The sequence below is a fragment of the Phascolarctos cinereus genome, unplaced genomic scaffold, assembly GCF_003287225.1.
Source record: "Phascolarctos cinereus isolate Bilbo 61053 unplaced genomic scaffold, phaCin_HiC Scaffold_4;HRSCAF=312, whole genome shotgun sequence".
In the NCBI taxonomy this organism is placed as follows: Eukaryota; Metazoa; Chordata; class Mammalia; order Diprotodontia; family Phascolarctidae; genus Phascolarctos; species Phascolarctos cinereus.
This window is the reverse complement of record NW_027555847.1, coordinates 170,765,868-170,784,649: the sequence shown is the minus strand read 5'-3', so window position 1 is coordinate 170,784,649 and position 18,782 is coordinate 170,765,868. Positions and strand designations below refer to the sequence as shown.

General features: G+C 40.0%; 1 protein-coding gene across 1 annotated transcript in view; it reads left to right on the top strand.

Annotated features, from left to right (window-relative positions):
- The first annotated feature begins 4,167 nt into the window (after positions 1–4,167).
- The window catches only part of TXNDC11 (thioredoxin domain containing 11), a 62,755-nt gene continuing 48,140 nt past the window's right edge, over positions 4,168–18,782 (top strand). The window contains 5 exon segments of the mRNA XM_020972524.2: positions 4,168–4,397; positions 4,399–4,443; positions 4,445–4,533; positions 8,289–8,505; positions 10,398–10,495. Coding sequence (XP_020828183.2) covers positions 4,287–4,397; positions 4,399–4,443; positions 4,445–4,533; positions 8,289–8,505; positions 10,398–10,495 — 560 coding nt within the window. The 5' untranslated portion in view covers positions 4,168–4,286.

The window sequence follows — 18,782 nt, the reverse complement described above, 5'->3', positions numbered from 1 at the left end:
TGGTTTGTAATGTTATAGTTTATTCATGCTTACATGGCAGCTTTGACATTTAGCCCTGCTAGCAAAACTATGGATAGGGCACCTTGAATGGGGCCTCAGGCAAATGGAGGAGAGAGAGACAGCTCTATGAATTGATGCTTTAAAAAAAAAAAAGTGCTGTCTCCTGTACAGTTCCCAATCTCCCCTGCTATTATCAGTCACCAAGGCAGAACTGCCCCCACTCCACTTTTCACATATACCTAGGATATATGCTGTCCCCTTGTAACTAACGCTTGTTTCTCTTTAAGGCACCTTTATCTTTACTTAATCTTATTTTACTTGGATGCTAATGATGGTTGGAATATGTAATAGTTCTTTCAATAAAATTTATTAATCAAAAATTCAATGATTATTTTTCAGGCACTATGCTTTTATATACTGGGGATTCAGGTACAAATAATAAAATAATCCCTATTCCCACGGTAATGGTAGAATAGTAGAAATGGTAGAATGGTAGAAATGGTAGAAACAAGTATATACAGCATAAAGTTAGTATATACATACACACCAAGTAGTTAAATACAAGTAAGTTTAGGATCAAGGCACTAGCATTTGGGATTAGGAAATGCTTTAAGCAAAGGTGGTTTCTGAGCTGCATCTCAAAAGAAAAGACTAGACTCAATTACACATAAGAAGGGGAGCGCATTCCAGATAGAGGAATGGCCAGAACAAAAGCACAAGGCAGGTGATAGTGTCAGTTGAGAGGAGAAATGAGATAAATTTGGCTAGTTTACCAATTTTAGGGGGGAAAATAATCACCAGTGACACTAGGAAAGATAGGTTAGAGCCAACATATGTAGGACTTTAAAAGTTAAACAGCTTATATTTTATCCTAGAGACATTAGGAAACCGTTGGAGTTGAATAGAGGAGTCACATGGTCAGACCTGTACTTAATAGAATTTACTTTGGCAGCAATGCATTGGAGTGGTGAGATTAAAAGTAGGAAGATCAACTAAGAAGCTACTGCAATACTCTCGATGAGAGGTGATGAGAGCCAGTACCAATGGGAGGGGAGAAAAGGCGTCTGATTTGATAAAGTGAGAGATGTGAAGGCAGAAGTGACAAGATTTGGCTAACTGGATATGTGGGGTCAGAGAGTGAAGAAAGTAGGTTATAATGCAGAGATTATGAATCAGATACTGGAAAGATAGCGGTGCCCTCTACAGAAATAGGGAGGTTTGTTGAATTCAGTTTTAGACATCGTTTAAGTTCAGTTTAACACTTTTAAGTTTCTAGAAATACATGAGAATGATACCTGCCCTACTACCTCACAATGAAGTAAGGATGCGAAGATATAAAGGTTAGGAAATGCTTTAAAAAGCATAACTGTACACATAAGATAGTATTTTTTGAAACCAGCAGATATAGCAACTAAATGAGAATCTTAAGACTTTGCCACCTTTGTTAGGGTATTGTAAAAAGTTCTGCATTTGCAGTCACAGCCCAACACCCTATACCCTCATACTGACTTGCTCTGGGACCAGGAATAAGTCACTTTAGCTTTGTTCATTTGTGAAATGGAAGTAAATATTGGTCCTCACTACTTCAAAGAATTATTGAGGATGAGATAATGTGTATAAAAGCACTTTGCAATTTAAAAATGTTTTGTAAATGTGAAATGTTTCCTTAGAACCACATATTTATCATGCTTTCTCAGTTTTCAGTTATTTCCAGTGGGAAGCTGAATCATGAAATTAAGAGCAACCTGTTGTACTTTGTTCACTCAGTTACTAGGATCTCTTCCCCTCAATTTAATGAATACACCATTTTAACTTGTGAACAATATAATCTTCAGTTTTTCAAAATCTGTTTCTCTTTTGATCACATGGATTTCTCTGGTCATCTTTTTTTTGTTTGTAATTTAACAATGTTTAATAGAAAATGCATGAAATAATGGAAAGAGCATTGTTCTAGGAGGGTAGGGCATGGATTCATGTCTAAGCACTGCCAAGATTACTAGCTATGACAGAATAGTCTCAATATCCTTATCTGTAAAATGGGGGAGGGACTGGGTTGTGCTAGAATCTAGCTGCTAGATGTTCTCTGAGGTCCTTTTCAGCTTATATTTTATGATTTTAGAGTGATAAATCTTAAAATTAAAAAAAATTTATGGACCATTGGTGTAGGAAACTTCCAGGGTGGAAGCCACCCCCTTCCCTCAACCAATGTAGATTACCAGCTGCTGTGCTATATCATCTCATATGGTCATTTGAGGGGCATTGAGAAGGCAGGCAACTGGCTCAAAGTCAAGGCCAGTGTGGATCTATTATTTTTCCCCTTTTCATAATATCCACTTTCCCCAAGTGTTCCGTCTAATAATATTACTTATAAAGCTATGTTCTAATATGCCTGATGTCTAAGTATATTAGCATTTCTATGCACCTCATTTACCAAGAGAACAGGAAAGTGACGAGGTGTGTGCCCAGTGTTAACTTGGTTCATTAATGATCTGTGTCAGTTATGGTGAAATCCCTTTTGGCTACGGGCATTGTTATTCAGACTTCGCCTGCCAACCCGGCTTCCATTTGAGTTCAACTCGTTTTACTTTCCAGCCAATCTCCAGAGAGACATTTAAGGATCTATGCAAATCTGTTGGTCAACAGAAAACACCAGCCGTTGGTTGTGTAAAAATATAATCCAACAACTGAAGGGAGTATTGGTCGGATAATGACCCTGCCATATGGTGTGCCTATATTCATTAATAGGCCTTACGGAAAACCTGAGTGGGTCGATTATTTTAAAAATACCCAGGCCTTAAAATTTCTTTTTTAAATACCTAGTCTTAAAAATATTTCCCTATATCCACTAATACAAAATACTACCTTATTCCCTTCAACTTTTCTCGCCACAAAACTCCTTTTGTCCTCTTACAGAGGTCTTCAATCATAATTGTAAAATGTAATGCCCATCTGCATTAGTAGCGAGAATTAATTCCCTCTATCAGAGAAACCACAGGCTCAGTCTCTTCCTATTGCTCTAATGTCTATAGCTCGTCGTCTGAACCATATGGTTTAAAAAACTTGATTTTCATAGTTTCAGTGAAAATCTCACGAATAGAGAGCTTCCCAAAAGTTTTAATTCATTTTCAAGCTAAAAAAACCCTACTTTTTTTTGGGGGGGGCGCCCTGTAGAGGTGGATTTAGAACAAATCACTTAAGTGGTCCCGTTTCTTCATTCGTTAAACCAGGGGACTGGACTATCGGACTTCCCAAGTCCCTTCTATTCCCGAATCATAAGACTCCTCGACGTTTCCCAGCTTTAGCTCGTTATACTTTCCCCGCTCCCCAATTTCCTCTCCTAACGGCCAAAGATCCTCTGATAGAGGATCTCCTCTCCTGGGGGCACCCCAGCTACGAAAGAAACGGAAACAAACCCGAGGAAACTGGGACAAAGAAGCCCCTGGGACAGAAGGGTCAGAGGCAACCTGGGCGAGCTCGAGATACTCACTACCTACCAAGCAACAGAACGACCCCGGCCCGAGTTCTCGCAAGGCTCTCTTCCCTAGCTGGGGGGCTTTGGACAGGGCACCATCCCTCTCCGGGCCTCCCAATTCTCACTTGTAAATTGACTCCCGCACAGGCCCTAAAAGTCCCTTACACCTTTAGAAGTCCATCCCTCTAAGCCACCGTTGCCCTATTCTGGTGCCTGGCCCAGGCGCCGGCCCGCTGGGGGCGGGGCTGGGGCGCTGGACGGTTGGGGGCCGGGCCGGAAGTAGGTGCTGTGGGGGCGAGGCTGGGCCGGAGCGCAGGTTCAGTTGGAGCAAGGCCCGGCTGCAAGATTAGTAGCGTCAAGGCCGGGGCATAGATTCTGTTCGGGCGGGGCCGGGCTCGAGGCGCAGGCTCAGTGGGAGCGCGGTCCGGGTTCAGGCTTAGTAGCGGCAAGGCCTGGGCATAGATTCTATGGGGCGGGCCCGGGCATAGGTTCTTTGGGGCGGGGCCGGACCCGGGGCGCAGGCTCATTGGGAGCGGGGCCCGGGTCTAGATTCTGTTGGGGCGGGACCGCCGCACCGGCTCGTTGGGGGCGGGGCCGTGGCCGTGGCCTAGGTTTCCGTTAGGGCGGGGCCAGGTGCAGGCTCGGTGGGGGCGGGGCCCGGTGCGGGCGTGATGGCGGGGCTGACGTGGCGGCCCCGGGTTAGCGAGCGCTAGCCGCTGCGCGATACGGGAGCGGAAGGCCGGGCTCGGCCCTCCCTGCCCGGCCCCAGGCGGCAGCGGCTGAGCTGTATAAAGCCGGCGGCTGGGAGAATGTAATGTCGTTATGCGGAGGCCGCGGTGGCGGCAGCGGCGACCAAGACGGCGGGGACGGCGGCGAGGGCTCCGAGGGCTCCGGCGGCAGCAGCGGCGGCTCCTCCAGCCCAGCCCCCTCCCGGTCCCGCGGGCCTCCTTTGCCGGCGGCTGCGCGGCGCCCTCCCTGATGGCCCGGCGGAGGCCCGAGCTGCTGTGCGGGGTTGTGGCCGTGGGCTGCGCGCTGCTCCTGGCCCTCAAGTTCACCTGCAGGTGAGGCCCGGGGCTGGGGGCAGGAAGAAGCACCGGCGGCCCCCGGTGACAGCCGGGCTGGGGCGGTAGAGCGAGCGCCAGAGGCGGCCCCGGGGCCGCCCGGAAGAGGAGCTGCCTCGCTCTCGTGACCCTTCACCAGAGAGCATGTGGCAGCAATGCTGGGTTGGGTCGTGAATGACGTGCCCCACAGGCGGCCCCGGCCGGGCGTGGGGAGCTGGGGCAGGTCCGGGCACCTGGCTTCCAGCCGGACCATCCTCAGCGGGAGGGAGAGGGGTGGTCACCCTGTCTGCCTCTCACTTTCTATCACCCCGTCTCTGTCCTTTCTGTATTGCCTCCCTTTTTCTGTCCTCCCCTATCTGTCTTCCTGTTTACTTTATCTCCCAGTCTGTCTCTCTGTTGCCTCTCTTCCCCCCACCCCATCTCTGTCTCCCTGTTCCCGCCTCTGTTAACTCTCCTGTCTCTCTGTCCGTTTCCCATCACTTTTTCTATTGCCTCCCTCCATATGATGCCCTATTCTCTTTTCCCCCCTTCTGTTTCCACTTCTCTCTCCGTCTCTATTACCTTTCTTAAAACCTTTATTACCTCCCTCTCTCTTTTGACTTCCTTCCTTTTGGCCCTCCTCTGTTACACTCTTTATCTCACTGTTGCCTCTCTGTCTCTCTCAGTTGCTGCCTCTTTCTCTCTGTGTTGCCTCCTTCCTTCTGTTACCCCGATCTGTCTCCCTCTTGCCCCTTCTGTCTTTCTGTTGCCCCCAGTCTCTGTCTGTCTCTGTTACTCATCTGTAGCTATCTCTTTGTTGCTCGTGTCATCCTTAAATCAAGAACACAACAGGATTCCCTTTGCTCTTCCCTCTTCTTGTCATCTCTCTTCCCAGCTAATATTACTGTCACTCGATTTCCCTTCCCTCTTCTGAACTTTTCTTTCCATATGGTGAAATAAGACTTGAATGGAGGAAGTAGGAGTTCTCAAGTTTGGGGAAGTAGAAATCCTGTACTTTGTGTCCTAGGTTTCTTGTAATAGTAAGACTCTCAGACTTCTAAACACTAGGTCATGTACATTTGAGATGGTGGGGATGCTTCTGTAGTCTTTTTTCCATGTCAATACCAAATATTCCTAGGTCCACTCTTCTCTCCACTATCATGCTTTTAGTAGCCACTTGTATAATCTTGGTCATTATGTACCAGACACTGCACTTAGCCTGTGTTCAAAAAAAGACAAAAACAGCCCTTGGGTTCAAGGACCTTTCATTCTAGTAGGGAAGAAATGTAAATAACCAGGTACATACAAGATATATGAAAAGTAATCTAAGAGGGGAAAGACTGAAAATGTGGGTGGAGGATAAATGACACCAAGGACTCCTGAAGAAGGTGGAATTTGAGCATAGCCTTGAAGGAAGCCAAGTTGCTTAACTTCTCTTTGTTTCCTTTTGGCAAAAATGAGATTTAAGAATACTTGTCCTCTTTTAGCAAAAGATATGTATTGTTTCAAAATGTATTGAAGAATACATTGGAAAAGAAGCCATTGGCTTTGGATCTCAGGTTCAAATCCTGAAGGTGAGAACTAATATTTGTATGACCTTGGGCATGTCACCTGACCTCCCTGGGTTTTGAGTTTCATCTGTAAAATAAGGAAGTAGTACTAGGTGGTTTCTGAAGTCCCTTCTAGGTCTTAATGTATAAGCGTGTGAAAGCACTTTGAAATAGACAGAGGAAAGGTGCGATATAGATCAGAAGATCTATGTCATAACAGGCGTTTTAAAAAATGCCTTGCTATCTAATCAGCAATTTTTATAATAAAAAATTAGAATAAACAAGTATCTTAATTCTTTTTTATTCTGGAAATAAATTCAGTGATGCCTCATTTGCCAGTGTAATCCAGGAATCCCTATGTCTTGCATACATGAATTGTTTAGGAAACTGAATAGCTCATTTAAAAAACAATTTTTAAAAATTTATGTGATTTAACCATTTTTGATGGAAATCATCTGCTAAAGTCCTTTCCCAAAGCCTCATCATGATGTGGAAGTTACAGTGTGTTTTAAGGCCATGTCAACAGAGCACAAACTCTGGCAAACCTTACCAAGCTGCAGCAGCTTGGAGTATGGGCCCAGTAATGGACTATATCTAGATCTGTGTTTCAAGGCCCAACCTAGCTAGTTTCAAAAAAGTTACATTATCAGATTGGTTTCAGAGTGATAAATTTTGCCCAGCAGCAGCTCCTGAAGACCATCCACTTAGTTGTGGAGCTTTTGAGACCTGCCTTCGTGAAGGGATTACTGACACAAAGGAAATGTCAGATCCTAGAAGTATTGATAGAAATACCTTAATACAAATGTATTACTGTATTTCCCTGCCTCCCTAAACAGAGTATAATGAATGTAACCAACCATATTTTGATAACATAGGGTAACATCAGTTATTTTACTGTGCTGTAATAAAAGAATTGGTGTGTGGGGAACATTTGTTTGTATTTTAAGTGGCAGACTTGTATGCCTTTTGAGTTCTTATAACCCCTTTCTATATCTTTTTCTATATCTTCTCTTGATTTCTGGCACTTATTTCTCATTTCTCAGGGAGTCTGCCTTTAATAGCACCTTTTCATTGGTTAAGTATGGCCTTACAAGTTACGTGATCAAATTTGTCATAATTGTAAAATAAATATAGCATCTGGGATGGCTTGAAAGGGATGCTTCTAGGAGTAGAGTACATATAGGCTTTTATAACACTTATTTTGACTACCCACAAACCATTTTGAAATTTTGGAATTGAGAATCAATTGGCATATATTTATTAAGTATGTATTAGGCACTGTGCTAAAAGCTGGGGAACTTAAGTTTGGATTCTGTGTAAGTTGGGAGTTCTATCTATTGAAAATACCTTTTTTCAATCTCGAAACATAATATCTTGTATCTGGAATGTTGTATATTCGAATGTAATGTTGCCACCAATCTTCATCTAATTCTCAGTGTAAATGAGTTCTATATACTGAACTTTCTCAAGTTTCATAGGCATACTGTTTGCAAAGATGAACATGTGTGATAAAAATGTAGTTCTTTTATTGCAAAATACTATAATGTTTGTAGTACTAGCATTTTGTAATTAATTAGGCTTTTTTCATTTTTTGAGATAGTGTCTCCTCAAGCTATCTTCATTGTCAATCTTGATTCTGCTTAGCATGTGTGAGAGAAGGGAGATATGTGTTAACCATTAAAAACTCTTCTAGCCTCCTAGAATCTATGGAGGGAAAAAGGAATGAAATATTAATCATGTTACTTAATTCCAAAGAATCATTTAATGATACTATTAACACACCACGTTGCCAATATTGACTTTAGAAGATTTGTGATGAAGCATGCCTCTCTTTTCTTGACAGAAAGTAGTGGAATATAGGTATAGAACCAGGCATATATTATTAAACTTGGCCAATGTGTTTGTTGTGCTTAGATGTAAACCTTTGCTACAAAGGAAGTTCTCTTATGGGGGACAGTCATTTGGAAGTGACAACAGTGTTGTTGGTTTTTTAAAAAGTATCAATAAAACATTAATTTTTAAAAAAGTAACATACTGTTCTCAATGACTATTTCAATATAAAATATTAGGTTGGTTAGTGACAATGCTTCTCTGTGACCTCATTTACTTATCCCAATTGAGGACACCTTTTTAAAGATTGTATTTATTTTAGATTTTTTGAAGCTAAAGTTTATTGAAAAGAAATGTTCTAATTTTTTTTTTTTTGTGGTGGGGATTTTTTTTTAGTCGTGCAAAAGATGTGATAATACCAGCAAAACCACCAGTAAATTTCTTCTCTTCAAGATCTCCTGTCCTTGACCTCTTCCAAGGACAGTTGGACTATGCAGAATACATTCGTCGAGATTCAGAAGTGGTGTTGTTGTTTTTCTATGCTCCATGGTGTGGACAGTCCATTGCTGCGAAGGGAGAAATTGAACAAGTAGCAAGCAGGCTTGCAGACCAGGTAATGCCAGTGAAGGTACTTTGGGAAAATAACTGTTCAGGAATCAAAATTTTAAAATTAAAAGACCTTAGAGATAATCTTGCCTTCACATTATTAAAAAAAATATGTCAGTAGTTAATCTAGCAGCAATTAGGAGGACAGAGATACCATTGGATAGTTGGGTTGAAAGAAGGGAAAGGAGATCTACCATGAAAAGATTTTCTGTAGCTCTCTAAATTAAAACTCCCTAGGTGTTCTAAACTGGGGGAAAAATGTGTTTTCCACAAGGAAGAAAGCTCTGGTGTGGGACTACTCCTACTGCCATTTTGTCTATATATGTTGTTTGTAAGTTAAGTATTTATAAATAAAAGACTTCTGTGCCTCAAAATACGTTGTACTTTCAAAAGTCCCCTTGTATGGCTGTGTGTTGTAATGATGCTACTATTCTTGAAACATTGTTAAAACTTTTTTGGAATTGCCTTCAAGGTCTTAGGAACATTGTTTGGAATACTTAGTGGTAGCAATTTGTTGTCTTTTAAAGATGGATTTGATTTTTGGAAAGTCAAAAGTCACTTCAGCATTTATTAGATACCTGCCATGTATCAGGAATCGTGCTAAGTGCTGGGGATACAGAGACCAAGATGAAATAGCCCCTGCCCTCCAGGAGTTTAAATTCTGTTGGGGTGATATATGTAGGTATGTTGTAATTTAGGAAGAGAGAATGCTGGGGAGATCAAGCAAGGCTTCATGTAGAAGGCAGTGCTAGAACTGAGTTTTGAAGGAAGCCAGAGATTCTGAGAGGCAGAGGTGAGGAGGAAGTGTATCCAGAAATGAGGGGAGGGGAAGGTGGATGACCAATCCAGGGGTGGGGAACCTGAGGCCTTGAGGCCACATGTAGCCTTCTAGGTCCTCAAGTGTGGCCCTTTGACTTCACAGAACAGATCCTTTTATTAAGCCAATACAAAGGCTTGGAGTCAGGCATGGAACATCCTTTGAGGAAGAGCAAGAATGCCTGTTTGGCTGGATAAATTTGGTGTGAGTAAAGGAGATTAATGCATAATAAGGCTGGAAAGGTAAAAGTTGGAGATAGGTTGTGCCAAACTGGTGAGTGAAGTTAGGTGATCACACTGAATAATAATACTTCCATTTGTGAGTTCTAAAACCTCCATTTTTGGGAAAGGGCCTCAAGGGAAGGGGAAAGAACCATCCTTCATTTTCTGGACTTAATCACTGTGCTCTTACCTGGGTATCTTCCTTCTCTCACCCATTCCCTTTTATGTGTTACCTTCCCTCATTAGAATGGAAGCTCCTTGAAGTCACGGACTATTTTTATTTTTGTTTATATTTATGTTGTTTATATTTGCATGACTAAAAAAATATGTGTTTATTAGCAAAGTGCTTGACATATAGTAAGTGCTTAATAAATGCTTGCTAACTGACTGGCTTTTGGACGAAAGAATGATCTTGATAAAGCAATGAGAGAATTTTTTTTAATAGGCAAAACAATTCTTTTTTCAAAGTATGTTCGTAGAAGTTTTTTGTAGTCTCAGACGCACAGTTTATGTTCTAATGTATCTCCTTGGTATGAGATGTATTCCTATTTATAGTAGATTTTAATATAAATATATTTAGGAAATCTGATCAGAACTAGCTTAGCTTTTAAAGATAAGACCAGTGGTTTATTAAAAACAGTAATAATTCTCTGGGCTACCATTCTCTAAAATGAATGTTCTTAGAGTGCTCAGTTAGGACATGTATATATCATTAATTTTCCACAAGTATTTGGTCATGGAACTTTATTATTCCCTGCCAGTTGAGTGGCAGAATATTTTCATTTTTTTAAAACTTCATCTTTAAAGACTTTCTTTTCAGATGTTCTAATTCGTAGTTACTTGAAAACTGTTGTTCTACAGGTGTTATTTGTGGCAGTTAACTGTTGGTGGAACCAAGGGAAATGCAGAAAACAGAAACACTTCTTTTACTTTCCTGTGATATATCTGTACCATCGGAGGTAAGATTTTCATGTACAGTTGAATTGGAATTAGTTTTCTGATATCAAGGTTAGTTTTGATAATGTTTTGAGGCAATAAAATATATGGGCATGTATCCTGCATAATGTTACCCTGACAGCGTTTCACAATAACATCATTAGTACATTATACAGTTTCTTGCATATAATATATGATTAATAATTGTTTAATTATAACCAAAGCTATCTGCAATATTATGAAACTCTCTTGTAATGTCATTTGGCCACTTGTCTGTGATACACATCTGATGGTGAGAGACAATCTAAGACAGTGCTCTAGCCAAGTGATATTACCTTTTGTGGGCATCGTTGCATTTACCATCCTATTTATAACAGTTTATTTGCAACTAATTGTCCTTGTAATGTTGTTTATGATATTCTGTTTTTGAAAAGCACCAAGTAATATTAGACAGGATATCTTTATGGAAATTCTAATCTTTCTGTCTGGGAGTGCTGTTGTGAAAGTGTTTTGTAATGCTTTCTGTTGTACTTATTAAAGGCTCAACTGGTATGGAGCTTATTGTTGAAGGTGGTATGCTTAAAAGTAAAATTGAACTGGCAAATCTTTTTACTTTTGTCCTGATTTTTTTCCGCTAGTGATAGTTTGCTATCTCTTATAAGCAAAGTCTCTTTTACAAATGCTGAGTTTTTTGGTATTTTTCATATTTGTATACTCAAGGTTCAAGCATAACTTTTTGTTTTTAAAAAAGAATGTTCTATGGAACGGTATTGTTTTCTGAGGAATGATAATAAGTGATTGATGGGTTCATTACCTCTCTCATCATTTCTCTTTAGCTGTTTAGTCATGCAATTAAATTTGTATTGTGGTTTGGCTACAGTTTTATGTTGAGGCTGTTGGTCAACTTTATTTTCTTGGTCCAGTATTTTGAGTCCTGCCTAGACTTTCAGACTAAAGTGCAAATAAGGAGTGCTTTCTTAGGGAAGAGTTTGTTAATCAACAAGCTTTTATTAAGAACTTACGATGTACCAGGCATTGTGCTGAGAGTATGCTAACAGCCACGTACATATAAGATGAAAGATAACCTCAGAAGTAAGACACTAGCAGTGGGTGGATGCCAGGGGTAAGAGGAATGAGTAGGGACAGGAATGGTCTTTTACAGAAGGTAGCATTTGAACTAAATCTTGAAGGAAACCAGGAGTCAGAGGTAAGGAAGCCCTGGTCAGACCTGTGCTGACCAGGAAGAATGGAAGAATCACTTTGGCAGCTGATGGATTGGAGAGGAAAGAGAATTGAGGTGGGAAGACCAATCAGAAGACTATCGCAATAATTCAGGTGTGAGGAAATGAAGGCCTATACAAGGATGGTGGCAATGTCAGTGGAGAGAAAGGGATATATAGGAAATATGTGCACACGTGAAAATGACAGATCTTGACAATAGAGTGGATATGTGAAATGAGCGTAAGAGAAGGAGTTGAGGTTGACACTGAGATTGCAAGCCTAGGTGACAGGGATGATGATGGTGCCTAAACTTGTGAGGAAGTTTGGAAGAGGGAAGAACTTTAGGGAAAAGATGAGTTCTCTTTTGGACATATTGAGTTTTAGATGCCTTACAGGATCTCTACTTCAGGATGTTCAAAAGGCAGTTGGTGATATAGGATTTTAGCTCAAGATGGAGGCTAGAGTTGGATAGATAGATGTGGGAATCACCTGCATAAAAAATTATGCTTGAACCCATGGGAGCTGGTGAGGTCACCAAGCCACAGTGAGAAGTATGGGGTGAGAAGAGAGGAGGATCCAAGATGGAGCTGTTGGGTGTGACCTAGATGAAGGTCCATCAAAGTGTATCAGATCTTAAAGGTAGAAGCCAAGGTGTGATACTTAGACTACTAAGTAATTATTGTTTAATCAAGACTTAGCAATAAAAATGGAGACTGAATTCTATAGATTTGTAATCTTTCATGTGAGAGCTATATATGTTTCTATAGCAAGCTTAATAACATAACCTGTTATAAATGTTGTATTAACAATAATTAATATTTACATGACACTTTCAAAGTCTGCAAAGTACTTTTCATGTAGTACCTCATTTGAACCTCACAACAACCTTGTGTGGTAGGCACTGTAGATATTAGTAGATATAGATTCAAAAGATATAATATTTGTAAAGTTCTTAGCACAATGTCTGGTTTGGTACTATGTAAATGTTGATTCCCTTCTCCTCCCCTTATTATTAATTACATTTTACAGATAAGGAAACTAGGGTTCTAAGACTTGAAGAGGTTAAATGACTTATATATGGTCACATAGTAGTTGGGATACTAGAGGTGGGATTGAAACCCCAGGTCTTATTTGTTTTTTGAACTTTACGTGCAGCACTGGATCCACTCTGCCATGCAGAGTCAGAATAGTTCAGTTTTGAATAAATAGTATGGTTGTACTCATTACCTTTTATAATAGATTCAGAGTTGGAAGGGATCCTTGGCTGAAACATGAATTTCTCTGCAACATTTCTAACAATTGTTCAGAGTCAAATATAACTACAAAACTACTTTCATAGCATATAAGAATTCTTAAGAACCAATCATCTTTCTTATAAACTTTTATTGTTGTTGTTGTTTAGTTGTTTCAGTTGTATCTGACTCTTCATGACCCTATTTGGGGTTTTCTTGGCAAAGACACTGGTGTGGTTTGCCATTTCCTTCTCCAGCTCGTTTTACAGATGAGAAAACTGAGGCAAACAGGGTTAAGTGACTTGCTCAGGTTCACACAGCTAGTAAGCATCTGAGGCCAGATTTGAACAAGTGAATTGACTGATTCTGTATAGTTACTTTTACAAGTAACCTGCAACTGAAGATCTCAGGCATGTTTATTTGAAATTAGATTGTCCAGGGCCGTGGTGGCTGATAGGAATTGCAAATACAGCTCCTGAGTACCTAAGATTACTAGTGTCAATATTTACAATGAATCTTGTAGCAGCAAGTGCTCTGGTGTGTGTGTGTGTGTGTGTGTGTGTGTGTGTGTGTGTGTGTGTGTGTGTGAGAAATTCTCATATATATATGAGAATTTTTCTGTTTTATTGCAGCAGAAAAGCATATTGCTAATTTTGAAGGTGCTCTGTAAATGCCACGTATGTGTAAAATGGGCATCATAATACCTCTACTAATTACCTCACAGGGTTGTTGTGCACTTGATGGTGCTAAATGCATAGATATAAATCAAGCTGAAGCAAGTACTTGTTTTTCAAATTATTGCCTGTGAGAATTGCTTTTGAAGATAGTTGGTCCCATGGTGTGGTAAATTTGGTAAAACAAATACATACCTTGCATTCTGGGAGTTCTCTCAGTTTTGAAATAAGGCATCCAGATTGTTTTTGTACACTGTTAGGCCAAAAAAAAAATTAAGCAAAATCTATCAACTTGAAAAGTTGTTTCTAGATTAGATGGGAAGTTGGTGTTGTTACAGCATGCTATTTCATTTTAACATTTCACTTTTTTCAAATTGCTGTTTTGAAGGCTGAGCCATAAACTTATCCAACTTACATGAAAGCAGTTAACAGGTCTTCATATTTGCGTAAACCTGTGTTTAAAGTGAATGTTCTAAGTCTTCTTGTGGTACACTTGGAATGGTATTTTCATTTTAAAAAGTTTTTGATGCACAGAATGTATTTAATATGGCATTATTTTATATGATGCTAGTAACAGTCTGTATACTCAGTAAATAGAATTTATCTTGTTATAAAATTACTTTGTGAAGATGGCGGAGTGAAAAGGTAGTCGCTTTCACTCTCCCCTATCAACCTCTGAAAACCCAGAAAATATCACCCCAGAAAAAAAAAACCTTGGAACACCTGAACTAGAAGAAAGACAAAGAGCAACAGTGTAGTGGCCCAGCAAATGGGTCTCCCAGTGCCTCAGCAAAAACAAGGGGCCCCAGGCGGATAAGTACCCTGCGCATTCATCTGAAAGGAGGTGAAGAAAACAACCTAAAGGCTTCCTAAAGCCCAGACCTTGCTGATTCCAACCCAACACCAGGTGAGCTGTAGGAGCCCTGAAGCCCCCAATTGTGAAGAGATCCTGAAGCCCGGGTGGTAGAGCAGGCAAACACCAACGCCTGGAGCTCCGAGTGCCTCAGTGAGGGTGGGGGGAACCGGTGGAAACCAGCTCAGAAAAGCACCAGGAGTCTCGGCAATCCACCGCAAAGGAATCTCCCAGGGTGCATTAGCAGAAAGGAGGGAGACAGCACTGCAGGGGGCCCCAGGCAGATAAACATCCTGCAGCAGCCATCTAAAAGGAGCTGAAGAAAGCTAAAGGAAAGGAAAAGCAGGCAACCTAGAATTGCCTGAAAGTTCCAGCCTTGCTGATTCCAGCCCAACACAAGGTAAGCTGCCAGAAACCTACAGCCTCCAATTCCCAGCATAAGAGGCCCCAGAACGCAAAGCCAGTGACCAAGACCTAGGCTCCCAACACAAGAAGCTTGGGTCAGTACCCTCTGTTCCCCAGCAGGAGAGCTCAATCTCTTTAAAGGCCAGGGAATAAAGAAACACCATGAGTAAAAAGAAACGTACCATAGATTCATATTATGAGAAGAGTGAAGATCAAGACAGAAATTCTGAAGAGGACAACATTGTCAACAAACCCACATCTGCAACAACAAAAGGGAATATGAACTGGTCTGAAGCCCAAAAAGCCTTCTTAGAAGAGCTCAAGAAGGATTTTAATAGTCAAATGAGAGAGGTAAAAGAGTCCTTCAAAAATACAATTGGCCAGTTGGAAAAAAAATACACTGAAGAAAACAAGTCCCTAAAAAACACAATTGGCCAATTGAAGAAGGAAGGACAAAAACTAACAGAAGAGTACACTGAAGAAAACAAGTCCCTAAAAAACACAATTGGCCAGTTGAAGAAGGAAGTACAAAATCTAACAGAAGAGTATGCTGAAGGAAACAAGTCCCTAAAAAACACAATTGGCCAGTTGAAGAAGGAAGTACAAAAACTAACAGAAGAAAACAATCTGTTAAAAACTAGAATTGGACAAATGGAAACTAATGTCTCTATGAGAGAGCAAGAATCAGTCAAACAGAAACAAAAAAATGAAAAAATCGATGAAAATGTAAAATACCTCATCAGTAAAACAACCGACCTGGAAAATCGACTCAGGAGAGACAATTTAAAAATTATTGGACTACCTGAAAATCATGATGAAAAAAAGAGCCTGGACAGTATCTTTCAGGAAATCATAAAGGAAAACTGCCCAGAAGTCCTAGAACCAGAAGGGAAAATAACCATAGAAAGAATCCACCGATCACCACCTGAAAGAGATCCCAAATTGACAACGCCAAGAAATATAATAGCAAAATTCCAAAATTACCAGATGAAAGAGAAGGTGCTGCAAGCAGCCAGAAAGAAAGAATTTAAATATCATGGAACCACAGTCAGGATTACACAGGACCTTGCAGCTTCTACATTAAAAGACCGCAGGGCATGGAACATGATATTCCGTAAGGCAAAGGAGCTTGGAATGCAGCCAAGGATCAATTACCCAGCAAAAATGAGCATCATTTTTCAAGGGAGGAGGTGGATATTCAACGAAATAGGAGACTTCCAAACTTTCCTGATAAAAAGACCAGAGCTCAACAAAAAATTTGATCTTCAAGTACAGGACTCAAGAAGGACTTAAAAAGGTAAATGGGACAGAAGGATACAATATGTTGTTAATAAGGGGGGGGTGTTTAAACCCCTACAAGGGAATATGAGACTTGCAACCCTTGAGAACTGTATTGTTATTACACCTTGTTAAAGGAGTATACATAAAGAGGGTGGATATTAGTTGACTTTGATGTAATGATAAAAAAAAATCTAATCAAGTGGGTTAAATGGATCCAAATAAGTGGATCAATCTAATCTTAGAAAAGGTACTGAGAAAGGAGGAGGCAGACAAGGGTAAATTACATTACAGGAAAAGACACAAAATCCTATTACAGCAGAGGGAAAGAAGGGGGGGAGCATTGTTTGAACCTTACTCTCATCAGATTAGGCTCAAGAAGGGCATAATATAATCAGTTAGGTATAGAAATCTAACTTGCCCTATAGGCAGTAGGAGGGAAAAGGGGAAAGAAAAGGGAGGGGGGGAAAGAAAAGGGAGGGGGGAAGAAGGGAGGGAAGCAGCAAAGATAAAGGGGAAAAAGAAAAAGGAGAAAAGGGATAATAAAAGGGGAAGGGACTGAAGGAGGGGTGGTCAAAAGCAAAACACTAGGGAAGGGGAGAAAAGAAAAAGGAGAAAGAAAAGCATAAATAGGGGGGAAAAGGGATGGAGAAAAAGACACAGATAGTAATCATAACTGTGAATGTGAATGGATTGCAGAATGGATTAAAAACCATGATCCTACAATATGTTGTTTACAGGAAACACATTTGAAAAAGAGTGACACATACAGGGTAAAGGTAAAAGGCTGGAGCAGAATATATTATGCATCAGCTGAAGTAAAAAAAGCGGGGGTAGCAATCCTGATCTCTGATAAAGCAAAAGCAAAAATAGATCTAATCAAAAGAGATAAGGAAGGAAACTACATCCTGCTAAAAGGCACCATAGACAATGAAATAATATTACATTAAATTGAAAAGGTTTTGCACAAACAAAGCCAATACAACTAAGATTAGAAGGAAAGTAGAAAATTGGGCAAGAATTTTTACAACCAGTCTTTCTGATAAAGGCCTCATTTCTAAACTATGTAGAGAATTAAGACAAATTTATAAGAACAGAAGCCATTCCCCAATTGATAAAATGGTGAAAGGATATGAACAGACAGTTCTCAGATGAAGAAATTAAAGCCATCTATAGTCATATGAAAAAATGCTCTAAATCTTTATTGATTAGAGAAATGCAAATCAAAACAACTCTGAGGTACCACATCACACCTATCAGATTGGCCAACAACAACAAAACAAATGATAAATGTTGGAGAGGATGTGGGAAAATTGGAATGCTAATACATTGTTGGTGCAGTTGTGAAATGATCCAACCATTTTGGAGAACAATTTGGAACTATGCCCAAAGGGCTACAAAAATGTGCATACCCTTTGATCCACCAATAGCACTTCTAGGGCTATATCCCAAAGAGATCAAACAAATGGGAAAAGGACCCACATGTACAAAAATATACATAGCAGCTCTTTTTGTGGTGGCAAAGAATTGGAAATTGAGAGGATGCCCATCAATTGGGGAATGGCTGAGCAAGTTGTGGTATATGAATGTAATGGAATACTATTGTGCTATAAGAAATGATGAACAGGCTGACTTCAGAAAAACCTGGAAAGACTTATATGGTCTGATGCTGAGTGAAGTGAGCAGAACCAAGAGGACTTTGTACACAATAACAGCCATGTTATGCAATGACTAAGGTTGTCAGACTGAACACTTCTCAGCATTATAAAGATGTAAGACATCTCCAGAGGCCTCAGGAAGGAAAATGCTGTCCACATCCAAAGAAAGAACTATGGAAGTCGAATCACTCTCACTTATTTTTACCTTCTGTTGAGTTTTGTTTCATCTTTCTGATGGTTCCTCCTATTGGTTTTAATTTTTACTTACAACTTCACTAATGTGAAAATATGTTTAATGGGTACATAAATGTAAAGCCTATATCAGATTGTGTGCCGTCTTGGGGAGGGTGGGGGGAGAGAAAAATTTTCAACTCAAAAGCATATGGAAAAAAAAATTAAAAAAATAAAATTACTGTTTTCTGATAATAAAAGTTACAGTGTGATTTCATCATATAACAGTGTGTACACTAATACATCAGTTTGTATTGTTTATTATAACCTATTAACTTTTTCCTCCCAATTTGTGTTTAGTCAGTGGAAGGGCTGTGTGATTGCTGACTTTAAAGGTTCAGAGTCTTTAGTTACATTAGATAAGTGTGTAAGATTTATGATAACTGTGTGAAGAGCCCAAATGTACTCTAGGAAAGTAGGTTGTTGAGTAATTATACTTTCAGTACATGCTAAAACATAATAACAAAAAATAGAGGTCATTAAAGTTCCATGATTGAATGCTAGAATTAATTTCACTTTTTTTTTGTTTGTTTCAGCAAAACTTTAGATGGTAGGCCTTTATCTTGGCCTTTCTATGTATGTAGTTGCAGAAGTGTATACTAAGTGCTACTATTTATTAGTTTATTTGATGACTATTCTTTAGTTCAGAATGTATTGTAAAAGGAAGATTTGTGTCTATTTTATTGAACTTTATATATTTCAAAATCATTATTAGTGTGTATATGTTGCACAATGGCTAGGATTCCTTAAAGTGGGAA